Genomic DNA, 20046 nt, shown 5'->3' on the forward strand with positions numbered 1-20046 from the left:
AGTCCCTTCTACTAACCACTGTACATTGTTAGAAAATTTTGATCTCAATTATGGGATAAACATGAGTGCAGTCTTTCAATGTAAGGGACTAAGTCAATTCCCAAAAAATGAATTCGATGACCAATTAACCTCTGATGTGAACAAAACTTGTACTTCTAAATCTAAATTAAAAATATTTCCACCATTCCTATAATACAAATTGACAAAAAGCAATGACGCCATTATTTATAACCTATCATCCCAATTATCACTATTAACTGAAATAAACCATGGTTAGCACCGTGTCAATTAACAAAGATTAATAATGAAAGCAGCGGATTACCTCTTTTTCACCCCACTATCGTTTAACCCCGATTTAATTGATGCAATTAGCACTCAAAAAATTGTAATTTTTGAGTAGGGCAAAGTTTCCGGATTAAAAAATACCCAAAATTGAGGATTCTAGTGTTTGTGGAAAAGGTTTACTGGCGGAAAGTTTTAGGGGTGAAATTCAGTAAGGGTGAAAATGGATGCTATCAAAATATGGGCGTTAAACCAATCAGGATGAAAAGAATGTAGCATATCTTGATTATAATATACTCAGTAGATGTTTGATACCGTTTTGTAGAACTACAGGACTACAGGGGGGAGGGGGGGCAAAAACTTTAAAAATCAAAATTTTTAAAGTTTTTGCATTTTTTCAAAAAGCCTAGAGGTGTCAAGATTGGCCCTGTAGTTACTACATAATGGTAACATGTACTGCTCTCAATGAAGTTTGTTGTGACGCTTTCCAGACAAGATATGATAAAATTTACAATGAATGAGACGCTGAAATGATTGAATTAATTGAATGAAGTAGAACCAAAACTGTGTTAATTAATTGATTGACAGAATGAAAAATAAAGGCGGACACCACATTACAGTCCCAAAGCAGAAGCATTTTTATAAAGCAACTAAATATACAGAAAAAGCGCAAATTCGTTATGTCATAAATAGCAGCTGTACATGAAATAAGGGCAACCCCGTTATAGCGAAACCAGCTTAGAACCCTTTTCTTTCCCCATGATCTGAACATGTTGTTCACAGACACGTGAACAAATCAATAATTGAGTTTGTATTTAAATTGTTTATACAATATATAACAAACAAAGTTGGAAATGTCACTTCAACAGGGATGTTATTTTGGGAACAGAAGCACTTAGTCTATAGCCCAAATGTGCCCAACTTCAGTCAGTGAGTTTGTGTTGTTCCTCAATGCTAGAAATGTCCTCTTCTTCGTCCGCTCTGCTCAGAAGCGGCTCTTTGTCATTCGGATCTAACGTTGGAATCGCAACTCTGACTTTCGAATCTGTGGCGTTCCTAATTGCATCTGCAATTTTTGGAGCCTTTCTTTTAGACTTCGCCACATTATTGGAACCCTTTAAAGCGTTGGTGCCAATGTCTGGGTACTTTGTGCCGGCAAACTTAACATCAGCACCTTTCACTAGTTCCGTTTCGGCTAAATTGTCGTCTGAACTGCACCAATCTTCGTCGCCGAGCAGGATCTCCTCAGTCTGGCTTGCGGCTGGATCTGTCCATAGGAGAAAGTGACTTGACAAGTCGAAGTCGCTCTTGTCAAAATCTAGTGTGTAACCTGCAATGTTCTGACTGTACCCCATGAAAAACACTGCAAGAAATAGTACCACTGCAATCGAACACAGAACTATCATTTCAAGAAGTCGGTTGTTCAACATGTGCTCTTTTTGAAGCTGTTCCATGAAGCACTCACCCAGACCCCACACACCTCGCCAGCACTGAATTGAAGCGACCAGACCAAAACTAGCCATCAAGTAGTAGACCACGAAGAGAAACTTCTGTCGGAACACTGTTGTGAAATGCTCACAGCAGAATATGTAACTCTTTATCTGGTCAAAGGCGAACAGCAATCCCATCAGAGCTAGACCGAATACCATCGAGATAGAAACAGATGTGTAATAGAGTCTATCTCCAGGAAGAAGCAGCTTGTCTGTAAGATTCCAGACCTGAGTCCAGACTGTTATAGATAGAATATGTACTAGCACCAGTGTCGATGTGATGTTTGCGGAGTTGGTGAAACCTAGATTCAAAACCTGCATTTATAGATGATTGAGAACATGAAAACAGAACATAAAACAGAAATAAAATACTTTAATTGAACCCTGCTACATGGTCGAAGAAAAGCTAGTCCGAATTCAATTCTTAAAATCCACATTTTAAAATACTCAGCCAACTTTTAACATACTTTAATAAAACATAGCCGGCAGATTGCCGGAATAGCTGCGAAAGAATAGACTTGCGTGCCGTATGATAGAGATAGAAACAGAGACAGATAAAAGTTGAAAAAGTTATCGACGCCGCTCAAAAAGCTATGTAAAAAATTGAACAATAAATTAAAAGCTTGTTGTTCCGACCCCCACTTTAGTGGGGAGGGAGGAACTATATACTCAAATGGGTTTTTTTGTTCAGTCAATTTTGGCCGATCGATATAATCATCGAAGACATCGAAGAGAGTTGTGAGTGGTATCATTAGAAAGCCAGTCCAGCGTAGAATAAGGAATTAAAAAGATTTTCTCATTTTTCGCTTTTTATAGGGAGTTATCGAGGTTTAAAGTTTTGTGAATAATTGCTGTTTATATTCACATTTTCTGTATTTTTGACCAATTTTTGTCAATTTTGCTCAAAAAAAATGTAAAAATTGTTAACTTAACTGCTTTTTATTTCATCACTAAAGATAAAAGAGGGTTGTTGAGTTGTTTGATCCGAGTTTTTCGGCTAGAATTTATGCTAAATTTTTCAAAAATCAGACTTTTTTCGAGAAAAATAGGACATTTGCTTTTTTAGCCCACTTGCTTTGAATTTGCTGGAAGTAGACGCCTTAAAACTGCAGTCGCGATCTTTTTAAGCTCGAAAAAGAGATAGTTGTAATCCCGCTGGCTTTATGAGTCTTCTAAATCAGAACTTTGCAAGTTTTTTGCAAATTTAAACTCGATAATTACAAAAAAAGCATTATTTATTTTTTGACAAACTGAAAATTTTGTTTAAAAACTGATCTATTTCGCAATCATTTGAACAATGGAATGTTTTCCTAGACGCGCAGCAATATCTGGGTTGATCTTGATCTCATTGTGGATCCTTACGATAAAAAATTTTTTAGATTTAAATGGGGCGCGACCTTTTTCTCAAAGCATTTCCGCTATGTAAATGTTTTTATGTAAATTACTGATAAGAATCTCAAATCAGGGCTCAACTAATGTCAGATAATATTTGCAAAAAAGATGTTCAACGAAATTATAAAATGGTTTAAGAGTTCAGCTCATGGTTTTTATGGCTTTGACGAATTGTTTTCGTGAAAATTTTATAAACTTCTTGAGTTTTGCCTTCATTTGTTATACTTTTTTGTAGCCCAACGACTTAGTGTCCACAATCAAAGATGCAGTTATTTTTTTAACAGGTATGGATGAACCGAGACAATTTTTTCAGTTTTTATCTAATGTCTCTTATGACTTTGAATATATGTGTTTTAAGAAAGGTCGGTGAATTTTAGAACTTTGCCACTATTTTATCTTATTTCTCTCAACTTCGGGCGCAGTCTCAGTAAAAACAGACAAAAACCAATTCAATGTGAGTAATACAATATTGTTGGAATCGCTTTTATATTCAACTTCTGTTTCCCTTGTTTCGATACTACGGGTTTTCAAATAATTGTTTTTCATTTTAATTTTTGAGCATAATTGCACTTTTTATCAGTCCATATCGTTCCCTTATCGAATGATCACATTGTTTGCAAATCTAATTGAAAGAAAGCATAGTAGGAAATTCGAACAGCGTTGGAAAAATGCATTTCTGTATTTATTAATTGTTTTTCTTGAATAGTTTATGCTTTTTGTGCTGAGACCAAGTTAACTCGCAAAATTTTGTGGATTTTTTGTTGTTTTTTCAATGTTTGTCATACCTTTTGTTGTTGTCCGCCATATACTTGATAACAATAGTTCTCAATTGCTTCCCCAGGATGAATAACTCCACTTAGATAAAGATTTCAGTTTATAGCTGTTTGTTTTAATGATTTTCAAATTAAATTTTTTAAAATAGTATTTTTAACTGTCAATTTGGTCACCATGTAACTCAATTTCACTGATTATAAGTCTCAATTACTTTTGATGATTCATCCACTTTTATTGCGCTTTGTTATACGTTGTGACTGATTGCTTCGACCATTCAATTTAAAAAAAAAGTTTTCGAGATTTATATACTGTTCAATTTTCGGGTCCCTTTTCTTTTTGTTGTCGTTTCTACGTTGTCCTTTTATAAGGAAAGCTCGTTGATGTTAGGATGAGGAGAAGAGGATGATTTATAGTTCATGCGGGTAACATCTTATAACTATAGTGCCTTGAATAGTGTGATGTCGTAAAATTGTTTGAAGTTTTGGCTTCTTTGTGTGTTTATGTATTTGTTATTTTGTGGGGTCGTTGCATGATCTCATTATTATTAGGCCCAATTGGCTTCCTGGGGTGTTGCAACTTAATCCATCGCTTTTTGTTGAAATCTCAAATCTGTTATGAATTTTGGAAATATTTGTTTCCAAAACAAATTTGGGTTTTTGAGCTTTGTCATTTTTTAAAAGTTTTTGGTCGAATTGTAGTTCACTCTTTGTAAACACAGGTCACAACACGATTGCAGTGAGCTATAAATTAACCCTTGTAACAGATTTAGCTTTTCCCCGGCTTTTTTACTACTTTTACTACGAGACTTCTAAAATTTTGAGATTTATATTTTTACATTATAGAGGATTTTTGTTTTCTTTTTGGTTTATAACAAAAATCGTAATTCCCATTGGCTTTAAAAGTTTGCGCAATTGAATATGGGATTCTGGTATATCTCAATTGCTTCCTATGGAGACATAAATGAAAATTTCAGTGATTTCAGGTGATATCTAATGACATTAATAACTGTGAAGTTAATTGTTTTCAAAAATAGAAACGTATTTTTTAACTTTGCACCTCTTTGCTATTTTTTGCTTTTTGTCTACCTGTTAACCATTTGCGTTGAGAACAGGTCCCATATTTTTTCTAAAGAAGTCTAGGTTAAATTTTTTTTTTAGATTTTATCTGACGCGAGTTTGATTTTGTTAAGATTTTTTTTATTGTAGACATCGAGTTGCGGTCGTAAATAATGTTTGTTTTTGATTTTTTAATAGTCCTTTTTAGTAGTTCTATTATTAAAAACTGTCATCGGCCCTCTAGCGTGGCATTAATATAATTCATTGGTTGTTTATTGAACGATATCTATGTTTTTGATCTCTTGATCATTTGGTAGCCAATTAAATTAAGAATGTGGATGAGCGGGGTCGGAACATTATGTGGGTACGCACATAAACAAGCCTCCTTGTTAAAACTCATTGCGCAGAAGCCTTTTCGTTAGGGACCCTTATTACACATATGAGTTCCTTTGACCTTAAACTAATTCAACATAAACTTAAATTTTAAAGTGCAAGTCATTTTATTGAGTGAGGTAAGTCACTTTTGATCAAAATCTAATCACGCAAGCAACTTTTGCTAGAGACAGTGAGAAATGACTTCACGCACGCAAAAGCAGTTATTGAGAGGAAGAAGTCATTCAGAAAATGACCTTTCAGCTTTGAGGTGTGAACAAATGTAAAACGAAAAAAGAGCGTCAGACGACGAAACAAAACAAAGCAGGGCATGTCCTGACAAACAATTCAAAGAATTTTCATTGACCTAACAAACAACTAGACCTAGAAAGGACATTGAGTGAATTAGAAAAAAAATTTAAAAAAAACAGAAGAAAAAAAACGAAAAAAAAAAACAGAAAATCAATGTCAAAATGCTGCTAGGGAGAACAGAAAACCACTAGTGAGATATGTAATTTTGATTCTAACAAAGAACTAGGTCCAGATTGAGCTGTGAATGGATTGCGAAAACCATTAAGAAAAAAAACTGATCCAAAAAAATTGAAAAAACAGTAAAAATCAGAGTGAAATTGCCGCATGTGAACAAAAAACCACTACCGAGAAACCGAACTTTTGTTCAAACACCTTTTTTGCACTCTACTTTAAAACTAGAGCAAAATAATTTTACGCCGCAAAATCACTCGCTTTTTCGCTCCACTTCCTGTTTCGGCGTGACCAAAATCACCACTCCAATTTCACTTCAAAAATCATGAAAATGTGTGAACATATCTTAAAAAAAAAAACATAGCCGGAAGAATTCCGGGAAGGACTCGAAGTGGAAATCCATTAAACCGCCATACAACTACTTATCAGACAAAACGTGCCTCAACTAGTTTATGATTGTCTTGAAACAAAACCATAAAACAAAAAAGTAAAAACAAGAAAATCAAATCTGTTAAAATATGATAAAAAATGTGATCAAAATTTTTTTATAAATTGAGAACCCGAAATAACTGTCTCTGCCGAAATTACTTCATCAAAACAACTAGTACTTACTAAAACCACTTATTAAAATTCTTTGAAAATACTTGAGGCCAAATTATGAAAAAAAGCTATTAAAAACAACTTGCAGTAAAAAACTGGAAAAAGTTAAAAAAAATTAATATCACAAAGGCATATAAATCAAAAGAAAAATTCCTTTCAGCCAATAGGGTATCCAGATGCTCGCAAGACAATAGCCAAGTAACAATAGGCTAAGAAACTTGTCTAAAGACGTGAAGAAAACGAAAAATTGCAATAAATTAAGAAAATTAGTTTCAATTTTCGCCATATTTCTCAACAAAAAAAATTATATCTACAAAACACTAACCAATTGTTATCTAAAACTTGCCCAAGTAGAAAGGGTTTTTTCGATACCCATTTGAGCCAGTAAAACAAAACAATCGTCAAAAAACGCAAAAACTAGCCCGAAAATCAGCAAAATACATGAAAAACCTCTGAATTTTTTAATGTTACAAAAGCATATGAATCTAAAGAAAAATTCCTTTCAACCAATAGGGAATCCCGATGCTCGCAAAACAATTGGCAAGTTATAATAGGCTCAAAAACATGTCTAAAAAACTGAAAACAAAAAAACTGCAAAAAATTAAGAAAAATAGTTCCAATTTTCGCCATTTTTGTCACATTTCTCAACAAAAATAAATGAATCATATCCACAAAGCTGTAACCAATTGTTAACTAAAATTTGCTCAAGTAGAAGGGGTCTATTCAATTCCCATTTGAGCCGGTAAAACAGAACAATCGTCAAAAAAAAGCAAAAATTAGCTCGAAAATCAGCAAAATACATGAAAAACCTCCGAATTAGCATAAAATTCATCTGAATATCCAGAAACCTTCAAACCACTACCAGAACTAGCCTTAAATTAAAACAAAATCATAACCAAACCTCTTAACCAGAAAAAATGAAAAAAAACTGCTTTAAAATGCCGCACGTGAACAAAAAATTTCGCTCGCTTACAGAATTTTTTTTCACACCTCAAATTCTCGCTCTCTAGAAAACAGCGACATGAACAAAAAACCACTCTCTTCTATTCAATTCCCATTTGAGCCAGTAAAACAGAACAATTGTCAAAAAAAGCAAAAATTAGCTCGAAATTCAGCAAAATACATGAAAAACCTCCGAATTAGCATAAAATTCATATGAATATCCAGAAACCTTCAAACCACTACCAGAACTAGCCTAAAATTAAAACAAAATCATAACCAAACCTCTTAACCAGAAAAAATGAAAAAAACTGCTTTAAAACGCCGCACGTGAACAAAAAATTTCGCTCGCTTACAGAACTTTTTTTCACACCTCAAATTCTCGCTCTCTGAAAAACAGCGGTATGAACAAAAACCACTCTCTTTTCGCTCCACTCTTTATTTTGTTCAGCAAAAAAAATCACTCCAATTTTTTTCACGTGTTTTATTTCCCGCTTCAAAATTCACTCCAATGAAATTGATTAAAAAAAGGACTTCTCCAATACTCCTGGAGTCATGAAAAAGACAGCGCCTCAATACAATTCAAATTCTTTGAATTGTAAAAAACCAAGAGCACCGCAATATAGCTGCTCAGCTTACAGCTATAAAAAGAATAAAGAAAGGGAAAACATTATTCCTAAGTATTAAAAAATCCGACTTTTTAGGGAATATTTAGAAATTATCGATTCGAATTGTAAATAAGTTTAAAACGAGATGTAAATTGTACAAGAAAAATTTATAAGTCCTAATCCAATGACTACAATTGGAGAATTTTTATGTTTCTAAATTGAGCGCTTGCTGAGACAGTAATTGTGAGCTTTCATCTAATCAGGTGCCAGAAAAGGCGGAAAAAGCTCTTCTTCTCCGAAAGGTGTCTCAAGCAAAGACAAATAAGTCATTAGATCTAAATAATTGCTGCAAACTCTATTTGTGATAGGAAACAAGCAAAGATGACGAACTCATTATGCTTAACTCGTTATTTAATTAAAAAGTTTCAAACATTAACCGACAAACGCCGGAAAAAATGATCTCATGCGACAGGCGGGGCAATTCAATACAGGTGCTGTACACTAGGATAATTTTTTTTATATGCGTGCAAAAAACATAGCCCCGATAGGAATTCGAACCCTCAACATCCGAGTTCTGGACATCAGCATTCACCACTCCGCTATCATGCCCCTGTGTTTTCGTATCTTACAACTGCTTTATTTTAGTAGTTAACAATTTCAGAGAGGCAATTGAGATCAGACAAAAATGAAAATAATTTACAGAAATAAAGTGTTGTAAAATATTCAATGCCAATATACCAAATGTGGAAAAATACCCAAAATATACATTAGTTTAGTAATGTTGAAATTACAAGAGCAACTAATTAGCATACTATTTATCTATATGGTCATGCCTCACCGTTGAAAGGACAAAAACAGTCCCGGACAAAAGAGTCCCGAATAGCGAAATATTTCCAGACAAAATAGTCCCAGACAAAACAGTCCCCAGAAAATAGTCCGAACAAAAGGTAGAGTTAAGTATGTTCACAACAATTAACAAAGAAATCACTAAATTATTCATATGATTGTATTTCATTGAACAAATATTTAACTGTGTTAGAGTATACACTCTAGTAAGTAAGTTGTGATCATAAGATGGAGATTGAAATGGTAGCTCAATATAAGAGAGCATAGTAAGACTCGCAATGTGGACCAGTTGGCTCAGTGGAGAGCACAGTATTGCAATCAATTAGATTGTGGGGTCGCAACCCGCAAAAATCCCAAATTTTACTCTCACTGTAATGGTGTTGACATAGAATCAACATAACGATCAAAGAGTTGCTCTTATAAGCTGGTTACAACAGTTTTTGACAAATAATTTATTTTGAAACAAGTTCTTGGTTTAATCAATCAAAAACAATACATTCAGAAGCTTAACTCGCAGATTTTGTTTGTTAATTGTCTGTAGATTTTATTCAAAATTGTTTCGGTATTTATTCAGGACTATTTTGTCTGCTTTTATTGGACTATTTTGTCTGGGACCGTTTTGTCCAGAGACAACCTCAGCGTCTCTTGGGACTCGGTATGAACCTATCACAACCAAACATTGGATTCAATTACAAAACATACTTGTAACACCGAGTGCTAATTTGTAATCGGATTATTGAAGGAAAATGTCAAAAAGGAATAAATTGTGTATAATGACATCGGGTATGTTGGGTATTTTGGCATCGGTTATTTTGACATTGGATAAGATGGCTTATTGGGTAATTTAGCATTGGTTATATTGGTACATTGGGTATTTTGGCATTGAGTATAATGACACATTGGGTATTTTGGCATTTGGTTATATTGTGATGTAATATTACCCGTGGACAGAGTATCGCTGTATGTTGGTGTCTTGCATATCTCTTCCTTTGTGATTGTGAACTGTGCCGTGGTTGTGAGAGAACGGCAAGATATCAGAATGAGAGTTGACACGATCAGTTCACACACTTGTGGGAAAGTAGTGCTGGTGTAGAAGTCCAGAAGATCCCACCAACCTTTCCAAAGAAGAACCTACAAACAGATATGCGTTCATAGCTTTTCTTCTAATCCAAAATCTACGAAAAACCTAAAATTTTCATCCAAAATGCAAAACTCATTTGTGAGATTAGCGATACTTGATTGGAACGAACTACATAGTGAAATTAAAAACGAACAAGACAAAAAAATTCCCGAAACAACTTAGAACTTTCTTCTGCTAAGTTATTAACTTAAATCTTTGTTTGTGGAAGGTTACTTGCTCAACATGGCATGATTTTAATTTTGGGAGAATGCATTAGACTTATTGTTGTTGGGTTGACGTATAAAAACGGATAAATTCAACACGTTTTTTTTCTTCGAAATTTGAGACAAAATTTGAATCTACCTAATTTTTCTGTTGAATATTAAAATAAGTAAATTGTAAAAATTTACAATGCGGGATTATTATCAGTTGAATACTCGTTGATATGGATCGAAAATCAGATTGTTTTTTTCAATCCCGAATAAAACTTTAGCCTTGTTGTTCCTTCCCTCATTTAGGATTTACAATCGAGTTTGTTTTAGTTGGGAGTTTGTTCTAGTTAGGATTTACAATCGTCAATTTAAAAACTTGCCTACATGCCTAATAAATCAGATAAACGAAATGCTTTTTTCAAAGAAAAAAACGCAAAATCGAAAACGATGAATCTTATAAATTAATTTTAGCTTCATTAATTCCCTATGATTTCTAGCAATCAGACGAAGCAGGAAAAACGGCGACTGGGACACTTTTGAGTAACTTGAAAAATCGCGAAAAGTCTTTCAAAAGCATTTGCATGCCCAATTGGCCTACAATAGGTCGCCATTTGTACTCAATCAGCTTCTTATAAATACTCTTCACACGACTTACTTCCTTTCGAGACTCTCAACAAACTATTTAAAAGTTGCTCCACAGAAAGACTTTCAATTCTGCAATTAAAAAATAGTCAAAGAACATTTTTGTGGATTGGAAGTGCGGACTATGGTTTAATGTAGAGCACCACACTTTATAATCATCCAACACTTTTTTCCATTTCAAAATCAACAAAATGGGTGATTTATACTAAAGTTGATAATAATGATTTACTATTGGAACAGATGACCCCTGTTACTGCTCAATTTTTCAATGATCTCACAATATAAATTAGCCAAAACTCACTTGTCGATTTCAAAAAAACTCAAAAGGAGGCATGCTTTATTTTACGTACACAGATGAAACGTCTCAAATGGAATTAGAGACTCGGTCGGTGAAATTCGGTTCGTATTAACAACTTAAATCAACGTCATGAAACGTTTCAAAAAGAGCATTTAAATGGATCACAGGTGACAAAAACACCTCTTAATCAACTATATTAAATCTACCATCCCTGCCGATAATTATACATCTGAATAATTGTTCCAATCCCCAAAAATGGGGGCAAGTAACCTTACAACAGCCCTACTTTTTTGTTAAGCCAATTTTTACTTATCGATAACTTTTGCGGAGAGATAAAAACGTGGTATCATTAAAAGCTCTTCAAGAACTGAATCGATTGTTGCAGAGATTTTCCGTTTCTCAAAAAAAATTGGGTTCAAAATTTCCTTCCCATTTGACTTGTCACGCCTCGTGTCTACTTATGAGCATCTTACGTACATTTTATTTCAGATATTTTTAATAGCTGCGATAGCTGAACGGGGCTATTATTGTCCTTCTTTTTGTTTTTATACGACTCGGAAGAGCAGTTATGGCTAACCGATTGGATTTTTTTCACGTGCGGCAATTTCAAAGCAGTCTTTTAGATTTAACCTAATGTTTATCAACTCAAAATGGTTTATTGTCTTTTTCAAAATTTTTGTTTCTTCACCAAAATTTACCTGTCTAGGGTATTTCCTTTAATTGCAGTTATGTTTTTGGTGGGTTGGATAACCTTTGAAATTATTGGTATCAGTAATTTGTTTAGAGAAAAAAAGTTCATTATTTGAGTTAAAATTTAGGCCTATTTTGTCTATTTTTGATGATTTGAGACTGTTTCTATAGTTTTTTGGGCAAACTTTTTCTTATTCAATTGCTTATTTGGAATTGTTCGGAGATTTTACCAGAAAACTTCAGATTTAGCTTTTTCTGATAATTTTTACTTAATTCTTCTGACCGATTAGATTGAATAGGCAGTTTTCTAATAAAGTAGTTGACTGTGACGTGAGACTAGTTTGCTTCGAGTCGATTACGGAGTCTTAAATTAGTTTTTCGTTTCGTCGCGACTTTTGTTGTTAGCTACAAGATTAGGTAAACAGTTGTTCAAAACTATTAACTTGTTCAAAACAAATTAGGCCAGCCATAATAAGCTCAGAAATAACTCTTGTTCCGAAACAAAAGACAAAAAAGAGGAATCGAAAAAAATATCACAATAAAAAATTATTCAATTCGAAATAGAAAACGTTGACCTTTTTTATGACTCAATACAATTACCACAAATGCAATAAAATGAAACACTGGTCAAAAGTAACAAAATTAACTTTAAAATTTGAATAACAATCAAATTAACGTAAGACTCCATAAATAACCAATCACCTTCAAATCGATATCAAAACAACATGAATATGAATTAATTCTACAATAACCTGTTAAACAACTGCTTGAAAAGACAATTGATTTTAAAAATTCGCACGCTTAGAAAAAAATTCACACCATTTCTCGCTGTGTTTCAAAAGAAGTTATGTACAAGATAAGTTCTTTCTTTTTGCTTTTCAATTTTAGTCACCGGAAAAATTTTTCCGAAAATTACTCCTTGAATTTCAGGTTGCTTAGCTAGGTTAATTATAAAAAAGCCGGAAAACTCCGGAATCGGCTCAAAGAAAAATTCGGTAAATCACAAAAAACTTGCCGAAGCCACCCACTCAGCAAAAAGTTACTCTTTATGAAAGGATTTAATACGAAACTGAGGAGATAGAAAAAGACTGAACCCCAATAATTTCCTGAGCATTCTTCAGGAGTTACGACTGGAAATGATTATTGGCAACATATTGTGCGTTTCCGTTTCCCTCCTAATTGCTTAAGTCAAATAAGGAGAGTAACAAAAATTCGATACTTTTCACTGGAGGAAATTACGGTCGCAGTTCCGCGTGGTTATATATTTTACTCTTACAATGTACATGAAATATTTGAAAAATTCTTTATGATTGCTTACTTATCTCAATATTTAAGTTTCCTTTCGGCACCATAATATGGCGAGAGTACCATGATGTTCCCTTGCGCACCATAAAGTTTCCTCCGCAAAAACAAACTATTTTATGCCTCTGTGGAAACTGCCGCCCGATGTCCAAACTTAAACAATTAAAACTCGTGCTAAATTAACACAAGACGGCTCGTGCGAGACAGTGCGTTGCGCAGAATGTTCCAACATACCACTCAAGGCCGCAAAAACAACTTTTAAAGTTTGTCAGAAAAACCGCTGTGGGTATCCGAAAGCAACTTATACGCAATAGAGAAAAATACTTGTACTCACTGAACCAAAAATATGCCGAAAACGAAAACTCTTCAATATATTCTAGAAAAATAAGTTTAGTAAAATTTGAAACACAGACACAGAAAAACCATACAAACCAACACATTTTACACAAAAAACACCAAAACCAAAAATAAACTTTAAAAATGTTCTATTTGGCAAAAGGTCAATACTCAAGATTCGTCATTGCCCATTTAGGTTTTCGGTCTTTTATTCTAAAAAAAGTACGTGTTGACTTTTTGAGACAATTCTGTCGGTAAACTTAATTTTGACACAACTTTTTTGAATCTTTTCGAAAAAGATTGTCAATTTTGATATTTCATGAGCATTATTGGAAAAGTCCTTGTTCAAGACCTTACCAATGTGCCATCAGCAAGATTTATTAAACAGTTTTAACTTTGAACTTTGTTAAGCCCGCAATTCGTAGCAAATAATAAGTAGTCTTTCTGATTATCATATTTCAGGTTTTTGCCCTCTGCCTCTACTTTTACCTAACATTTAAAGGAATCAACATGCTCAAATTAGCTATCTATTTCTCTCCCTTTATAACTCACACATAAAAAAAATTACACAAACGCACACAAACCCATAAACCCTTATACAAACAGGGTTTCTGTGCTTGTGGCGTCTGAAATATTTTTGGCGTGTGATCTTGACTATTATTCATCTCAGTTCGTGTATGGTCTGATTCTTTTTTTTCTGGAACAAAGTATGGACTTCTTGGGGCAATTGTATCGGTAGTGGTGAAGTTGACATTAAAAATTCAAAAAAAAAAATAAATTAAAAACTAAAATTTATAACTTTGAAGCTTTCCCAAAAGTTTTGTCATTTTTGATGTTTCATGGGCATAATGCGACAACTCGTTTTCTTTAAAAACCTCGTAAGCGTATTATCAGAGAACAAGCTAATTAACGATTTCTGGCTTGTGACCTGTTTGAAAACATGTAACAAAAATAGAGCAGTTTTTCTAATTCTTCAACATTTCTGATAGTTTTTATTCTCTGCCTCTATTTGTCTAACATTTAAAATTTAAAGAAACTATTTATCTCAGACTTACTCTTTTCTTTCTCTCTTACACAAACATACCACGCCTTTCAATTACACACACACACACACACACATACATACACGCACACACACACACACACAATCACTCACTCACACACACACACATACACTAACACAGATACAAACATCGCCATCAAAAATAGAAACATTTCAAGATTTCCTTTCTGGCATCCGATTTTTACCGAAGGCTCCTCACAATTCACTTAGGTCTTATTTGTTTTTTTTTTAGAAATTTATGTGTTCTTTTTGAGGCAATTCTATCGGTAATCGTAAAAATCACAATTAGCAGTTGAGCATAATCGGCCAAATCGTTTATTATTAGCATGTGTTTGTTACAGGGCAGATTTATCAAACGCAATTTTGATGTTAAATATATTTAAAACCGCATTTTGTAGCAATTACTAAATAGTTTTTCTTATATTCAAAATTTCCGAGTTTTTCCACTCCGGCTCCAATTGCGTCTAACATGTAAAGAAACGATAAAAGCTATCCTTAAAGGCTCTCATTTAATAGCGTTGAGAAACATTTTCAGTAACTTTAAATTTTGGCGCTTAATATTTTAAGTAAGAGTTGTATTAAAAACTAAAAATTAATAATTTTTGAACTGAAATACAAATTCCTCTTCCTTCTTTCAAAACAAAAAAATGGTTCTTCATATAAGGGGTTTCACAATAAAAATTTTTTCGGCTTTCAAAATATAAAATGGCCCAAAGACCCGAAAAGATAAGTTCACAGAGCAACGTCAAAGAACAGAGAAGTAAAAAAGAATTTTAACATAAACCACTAACGTCGGGGAATTGCTCTCAAACGACCGGCGAGCGGTTGGCTTCGTCAACAGCTAGCCACGGTTTAGTGTCTTCAGGGCGCTACCTCTTATCCCGTTTCTGAATACGAAAGTCAAATAAGTCAGACGAGAAATTGGCCCAGCAAAAAATTGCATAAAAGACAATCAGGATTAACATATTTGCTACAAATTGCTTTTGAGAGCAATTAACAATGGTTTCCTAAAAGTGCCTGTTAGATCATTTATAAAACATTTCAACTATAACTCATTGATAATGAGGATCAGTGATGGTGACATTACACCACATAACAGCAGCTGAACTGCGGAATCAACAAAAGAGAGAGAGAGAGAGAGAGAGAGAGAAAGAGATAAAACGTGAACGAGAAAGAGAAGGAAAGGGACGCTAACCGAAAGAGAGGAGACAGGAATATCTTCCATGATTGGATTCGACACTGCAACGCAACTTATAGTTTTCTAACCAAGAAAAAAATTGAAGCAAAATTAAAAAAAAGATTTGAGCTTCGCAATAAAAAAAAATCAGAACCATTTTTTGTCTCGAAAGTTCTGCCAAGTAACCCTATCTCCGAGACTTGAAAAGTTTCTTTGGCCAGTAATGGTCGTTAAACTCAGAAAAGGACAAAATATTGAAAAAATTTGAAAACAATTGCAAATTTTAACAAAATCTTGCTAAAATTCAAGACAATAATATTTTGAGAACCTTTTCATTGTCTTGGGACTATCCAGTATCCCTGTTTCAAGCCTGAAATAGTTTCACTGGCTCAAAGATCCACACGATTGGAACAAAAATTTTCCAAAAATTTGAAAATTTATCCAAATATTGCTAAAACTGGAGTAAAAAAATGTTGATCACACTCCCATTAACTCTAGAAACTATGCAGCAGCTTATTATCAAACCTTGGAGGCGGTCCCAGGGCCTCTGTTGCAAGAAAAAATTCAAAAACATGAAATAATTGCAAATATTTTAAAAAATTGCTTAAATTCGTGATATTAAAATCTTGAAGAACATTCCATTACATCTATAAACTATGCAGTTAACTTATTATCAAACGCTAGAGGAAGTTCCATGGCCCTTGAGAATAGATAAACCTAAAAAAATGACAAAAAATTTCAAAAAACTTGCAAAATTGCAAGTTTTATTTTTAAAAAATTGCTAAAACTTGTGATATTAAAAAGTTGAAAATTAACCCATGACCAACAAATATTTTCCAGTAACTTAATATCAAACCCTAACGGTGGCTTTTTTGACCCCTGAGACTCGAAAAAAACTGAATAATGACTATAAATATTTACAAAAATTGGAAAATAGAAAAAAAATATTAAAAATATGATAAAATTCGTGATGTTAAACCTTGCAAGACATTCCATTTAATCTAGAAATGATTCGGTAACCTATTTGCAAACACTAGAGGAGGTTGCTTGGCTCTTAAGGCTGAAAAAAGAATAAAAAAAAACAAATATTTCAAAAAACAAGTAAGCTTTATCAAAAAAATTGTTAAAACTTGTGACAATAAAAATTTGAAACACTATTCCATGACCTTTAAAAATTTCAGTAACTTATTATCAAACCCCATAGCATGTTTTCTGGCCCCTGGGTATGGAAAGAACTGAATAAGGAAAAAAATGTCAAAAAATTTGAAAAAATTGCACGTTTTGTCAAAAGATTGGTAAAATTCGTGATGTTAAAATGTTGAAACCATTACATTAACACTAAAAACAATGCAGCAAGCTATTATCAAACCCCTGAGGAGGTTCCTTAACACCTAGGGCTCATAAAAAAACAAAAATTATCAAAATGCTTGAAAAAAATTGCGGGGGTGTCTTCAACCTCTAAGAACCGCCCTTCACACCATAAGTATAAGTCTCCAAAACAGTTTGAGCTGAGACAGAGCTGAAAGGCTCTAAGAGCACTTAATGCCCGCAGGTCGCTACCTGTTTATCCCGTTTTTGAGGACGAAAAGTCAAAAGCGTCAGACGAAAAATCGGTCAAGCGAAAGATCGCATAAAAAAAGACCTACAGGACTAATATAATTGCTACAAACTTCGTTTGAGAGCAATTAATAATTTTGAAGGAAATTATGTATTAGATTTGCGCTAAATTTCTCAACCTGGCCATCCGCAAACTCTAACTCTCAAATCCCTCTGAATTTTTCTAGCGCAGATTAGTTTGAACGATCTGCTCTGAAAATCTAAAGAACACAAATAAAAAAGATAACAAAAGTTTTCCATCTTCACTTTTCATTAATATTGGCTGATTTGATGTTCATTCGCTGAACTCCTTTTTTATTCTCCAATTTTTTAAGAATACTGAAATGGTTAGCTCCGTTGAAAACGAGTTCTTTAAAATAAACAACTATATAAACTGAAACATGCATTTTCTGCCTTGTTTCACCTATTCAAAACTGATTTTTGCAATTTGAGATCTAATTGCCTTAAATTTTCCAGAATTTTTTTGATAGAGAAAAAAGATGGTTCGTGTTTTACTTTATAACCAGCACAATACATATAGCAGGTTAAAAATGTTTTTAAACAACATTTTGAGAAATCAAATGGACTTTTTAGGAAATTTTTGGTTAAATTGATAATTTTTATCTTGAAACTGGTAATTACGGTGCGTAAACAAAAAGTGAAAATTTGATTGAAGAAAAAGCCAGCCTCGCATATATATTCCCACATTTTTGAAAAAAAGTTGGAACAACTAGTAAGGTGAACAACCCGTGGATTCCAGAAGCCATAACTGCTACTACTACTAATAAACATTCATCCTCTACCAGTTGTTGTTGTAGCTGTCGCACATAGCTGCAAGCTGCAGGTAATTTTGGCGTGATACCCGAGCTTAATGTCATTTTCAACTGCTACCCTAGTTGCATTTGTATCATAATAAAAATAGATATATTGGTAGTATAGCCTATCTACAACTTTCTTGTGGTGCGGCAACCGTTCTGCATCTACGCCATGGTGAATGACATACGGTCCCCGGTTTACGGGGCCAGGAGGGGCATCGTCAACATCGGGGGAAAGGGGCAAGGAAGGCGGATTATTTTGTGCAGTGTTGTGTGGTCGTGTAGGACTGATGCTATTAAGTCCAGCCATTTGGTTACCTCTACTGGTCTTTCCCACAGGTCCATCACTTTCAGGTCCGTGTTGTCTTCCTGAGGGACGGCTGATCGGTTTTAAATGTTTTTACCCTATGCTCTTTACCCTATGGATTGAGAACCCCATTACGTTTTCTTGCAAGGCATTTCAACTTATTGAAACTTCAATCAGAAACTGGAGCAAAATATACCCCAGGGCTTTTAAACAAAAAATTCTTATAAAAACCTGTTATGTCAATCAACCTGGACTAGGAGTAGAGGATCTTTTCTATTTTGCCCCCCCTCCCTCACCGTCCTATATAACCAGTCTGTTTGCACCCCCCCCCCCCCCCCAATATAAACTTTTTGGTCCATAAGATCCCTTACTTTATTCATAATAAATTGCCGGCACCTGCAAAAAAAGAGTAGATCCGGAGAAGATTTGACATCAGCCAACAATTCAGCCATCTTTCATTATTTCTGCTCAATTTACTTTTCAGTTGGACAATTCAGCTCGGCAAACTTTACCTGAAACCAAGTCACGAAGAAATCGTGGATCAGCTTAACAGTCACATGCGAGCATCTTGATCGGCTAGCTTTTACGAAGCAGGAAAGTGTTTCCACAAACATACAAAGGTACGATCCTCCGAATCCCACAAATAGCATAATCCATATATGATGCTCGTCTAAAGGAAATAGACAATCAAATAATGTCCACATGGTAAACCATACTATAGCTGCGCTCCATGCCACGAAGAGCGCAGTGATCACATCGACAACTTTAGAGATCGTTCCCTTAGGTAATACAGCCATTTCTAAGTTGTTTTCTTCAATCTTGTAATGCTTTGTTCAATAATTACATAGTACATTTGCTATCTCTATAAATGATTAAGTCAATATTAGCTACAGCTTAGATCTATCGAGATCTTGAGAACAGTATTTAGTATTCGCAAACATGAGCTTCTTTTAATCTGATATGCAAATAGATAGAGCTGTCACATGAAATCGTCAAGGTGAGAAAGTTGGCATACAGATCTGCAAATTGAAATTTAGGTATCACTCAGAAAAAGGCTCCATTAAATAAGTTTATATTAGTTGGAACTTTCCGTTTTATATTTGGATCTTTCCGAAGAGATCCAAACATTTTCTACAAAAATTCTGTCTCAAAACGAAGAACTGATCGTCCGGGACAACAGCAGAAGATCGATGACTCCTGGTGTTTCAAAATTATTGATGCAGCTTTCATGGCAAAATCATACATTACCGTTCTTTACCATCATGGATGGTTAATTAAATCAAGCAATAGGGTCATCACGCTCAATGTAAAGGCACCAACAGCCGCAGAGCTTTCTACAAGCTTAAGAATACTCTACCTTGGAGCACTCCATCACATATCAAGTTCTTAACTTGTAGTATATTCTCGGCTCGCTGCGGTGCCGTGAATATATTGCAAGAAACAAGTTGCAGATTCCAGAAACAAGTTGAAGATTCCATAGAACTCGCTAAATGCTTATTCAATGAGAAATTTAACTTACAGCATCCAAGAGTGTGTTTCAAGATTATTAGAAGTCTCAGAACGACCCAGAACTACCCGACCACGCTGTATCTAGGCGACGAATCGTCTTCGTCCGCTGTCGGTAAAGCAACCCTTTTCAATAAGTTT

The 20046-nt window shown here is 34.2% G+C and overlaps 1 protein-coding gene across 1 annotated transcript; it reads right to left on the reverse strand.

Moving 5' to 3' along the window:
- Positions 1-431: 431 nt before the first annotated feature.
- Positions 432-19517, reverse strand: LOC142336507 (uncharacterized). Its single transcript, XM_075385395.1, has 3 exons — positions 18912-19517; positions 9783-9972; positions 432-2074 (listed from the first exon to the last, which is right to left on the reverse strand). The coding sequence occupies exons 1-3, from the start codon at positions 19194-19196 to the stop codon at positions 1206-1208; spliced, it is 1344 nt and encodes a 447-aa protein (XP_075241510.1). The 5' UTR covers positions 19197-19517; the 3' UTR covers positions 432-1205.
- Positions 19518-20046: the final 529 nt, after the last annotated feature.

Source organism: Convolutriloba macropyga, chromosome 3 (assembly GCF_964194025.1).
Source record: "Convolutriloba macropyga chromosome 3, txConMacr16.3, whole genome shotgun sequence".
Lineage (NCBI taxonomy): Eukaryota > Metazoa > Xenacoelomorpha > Acoela > Convolutidae > Convolutriloba > Convolutriloba macropyga.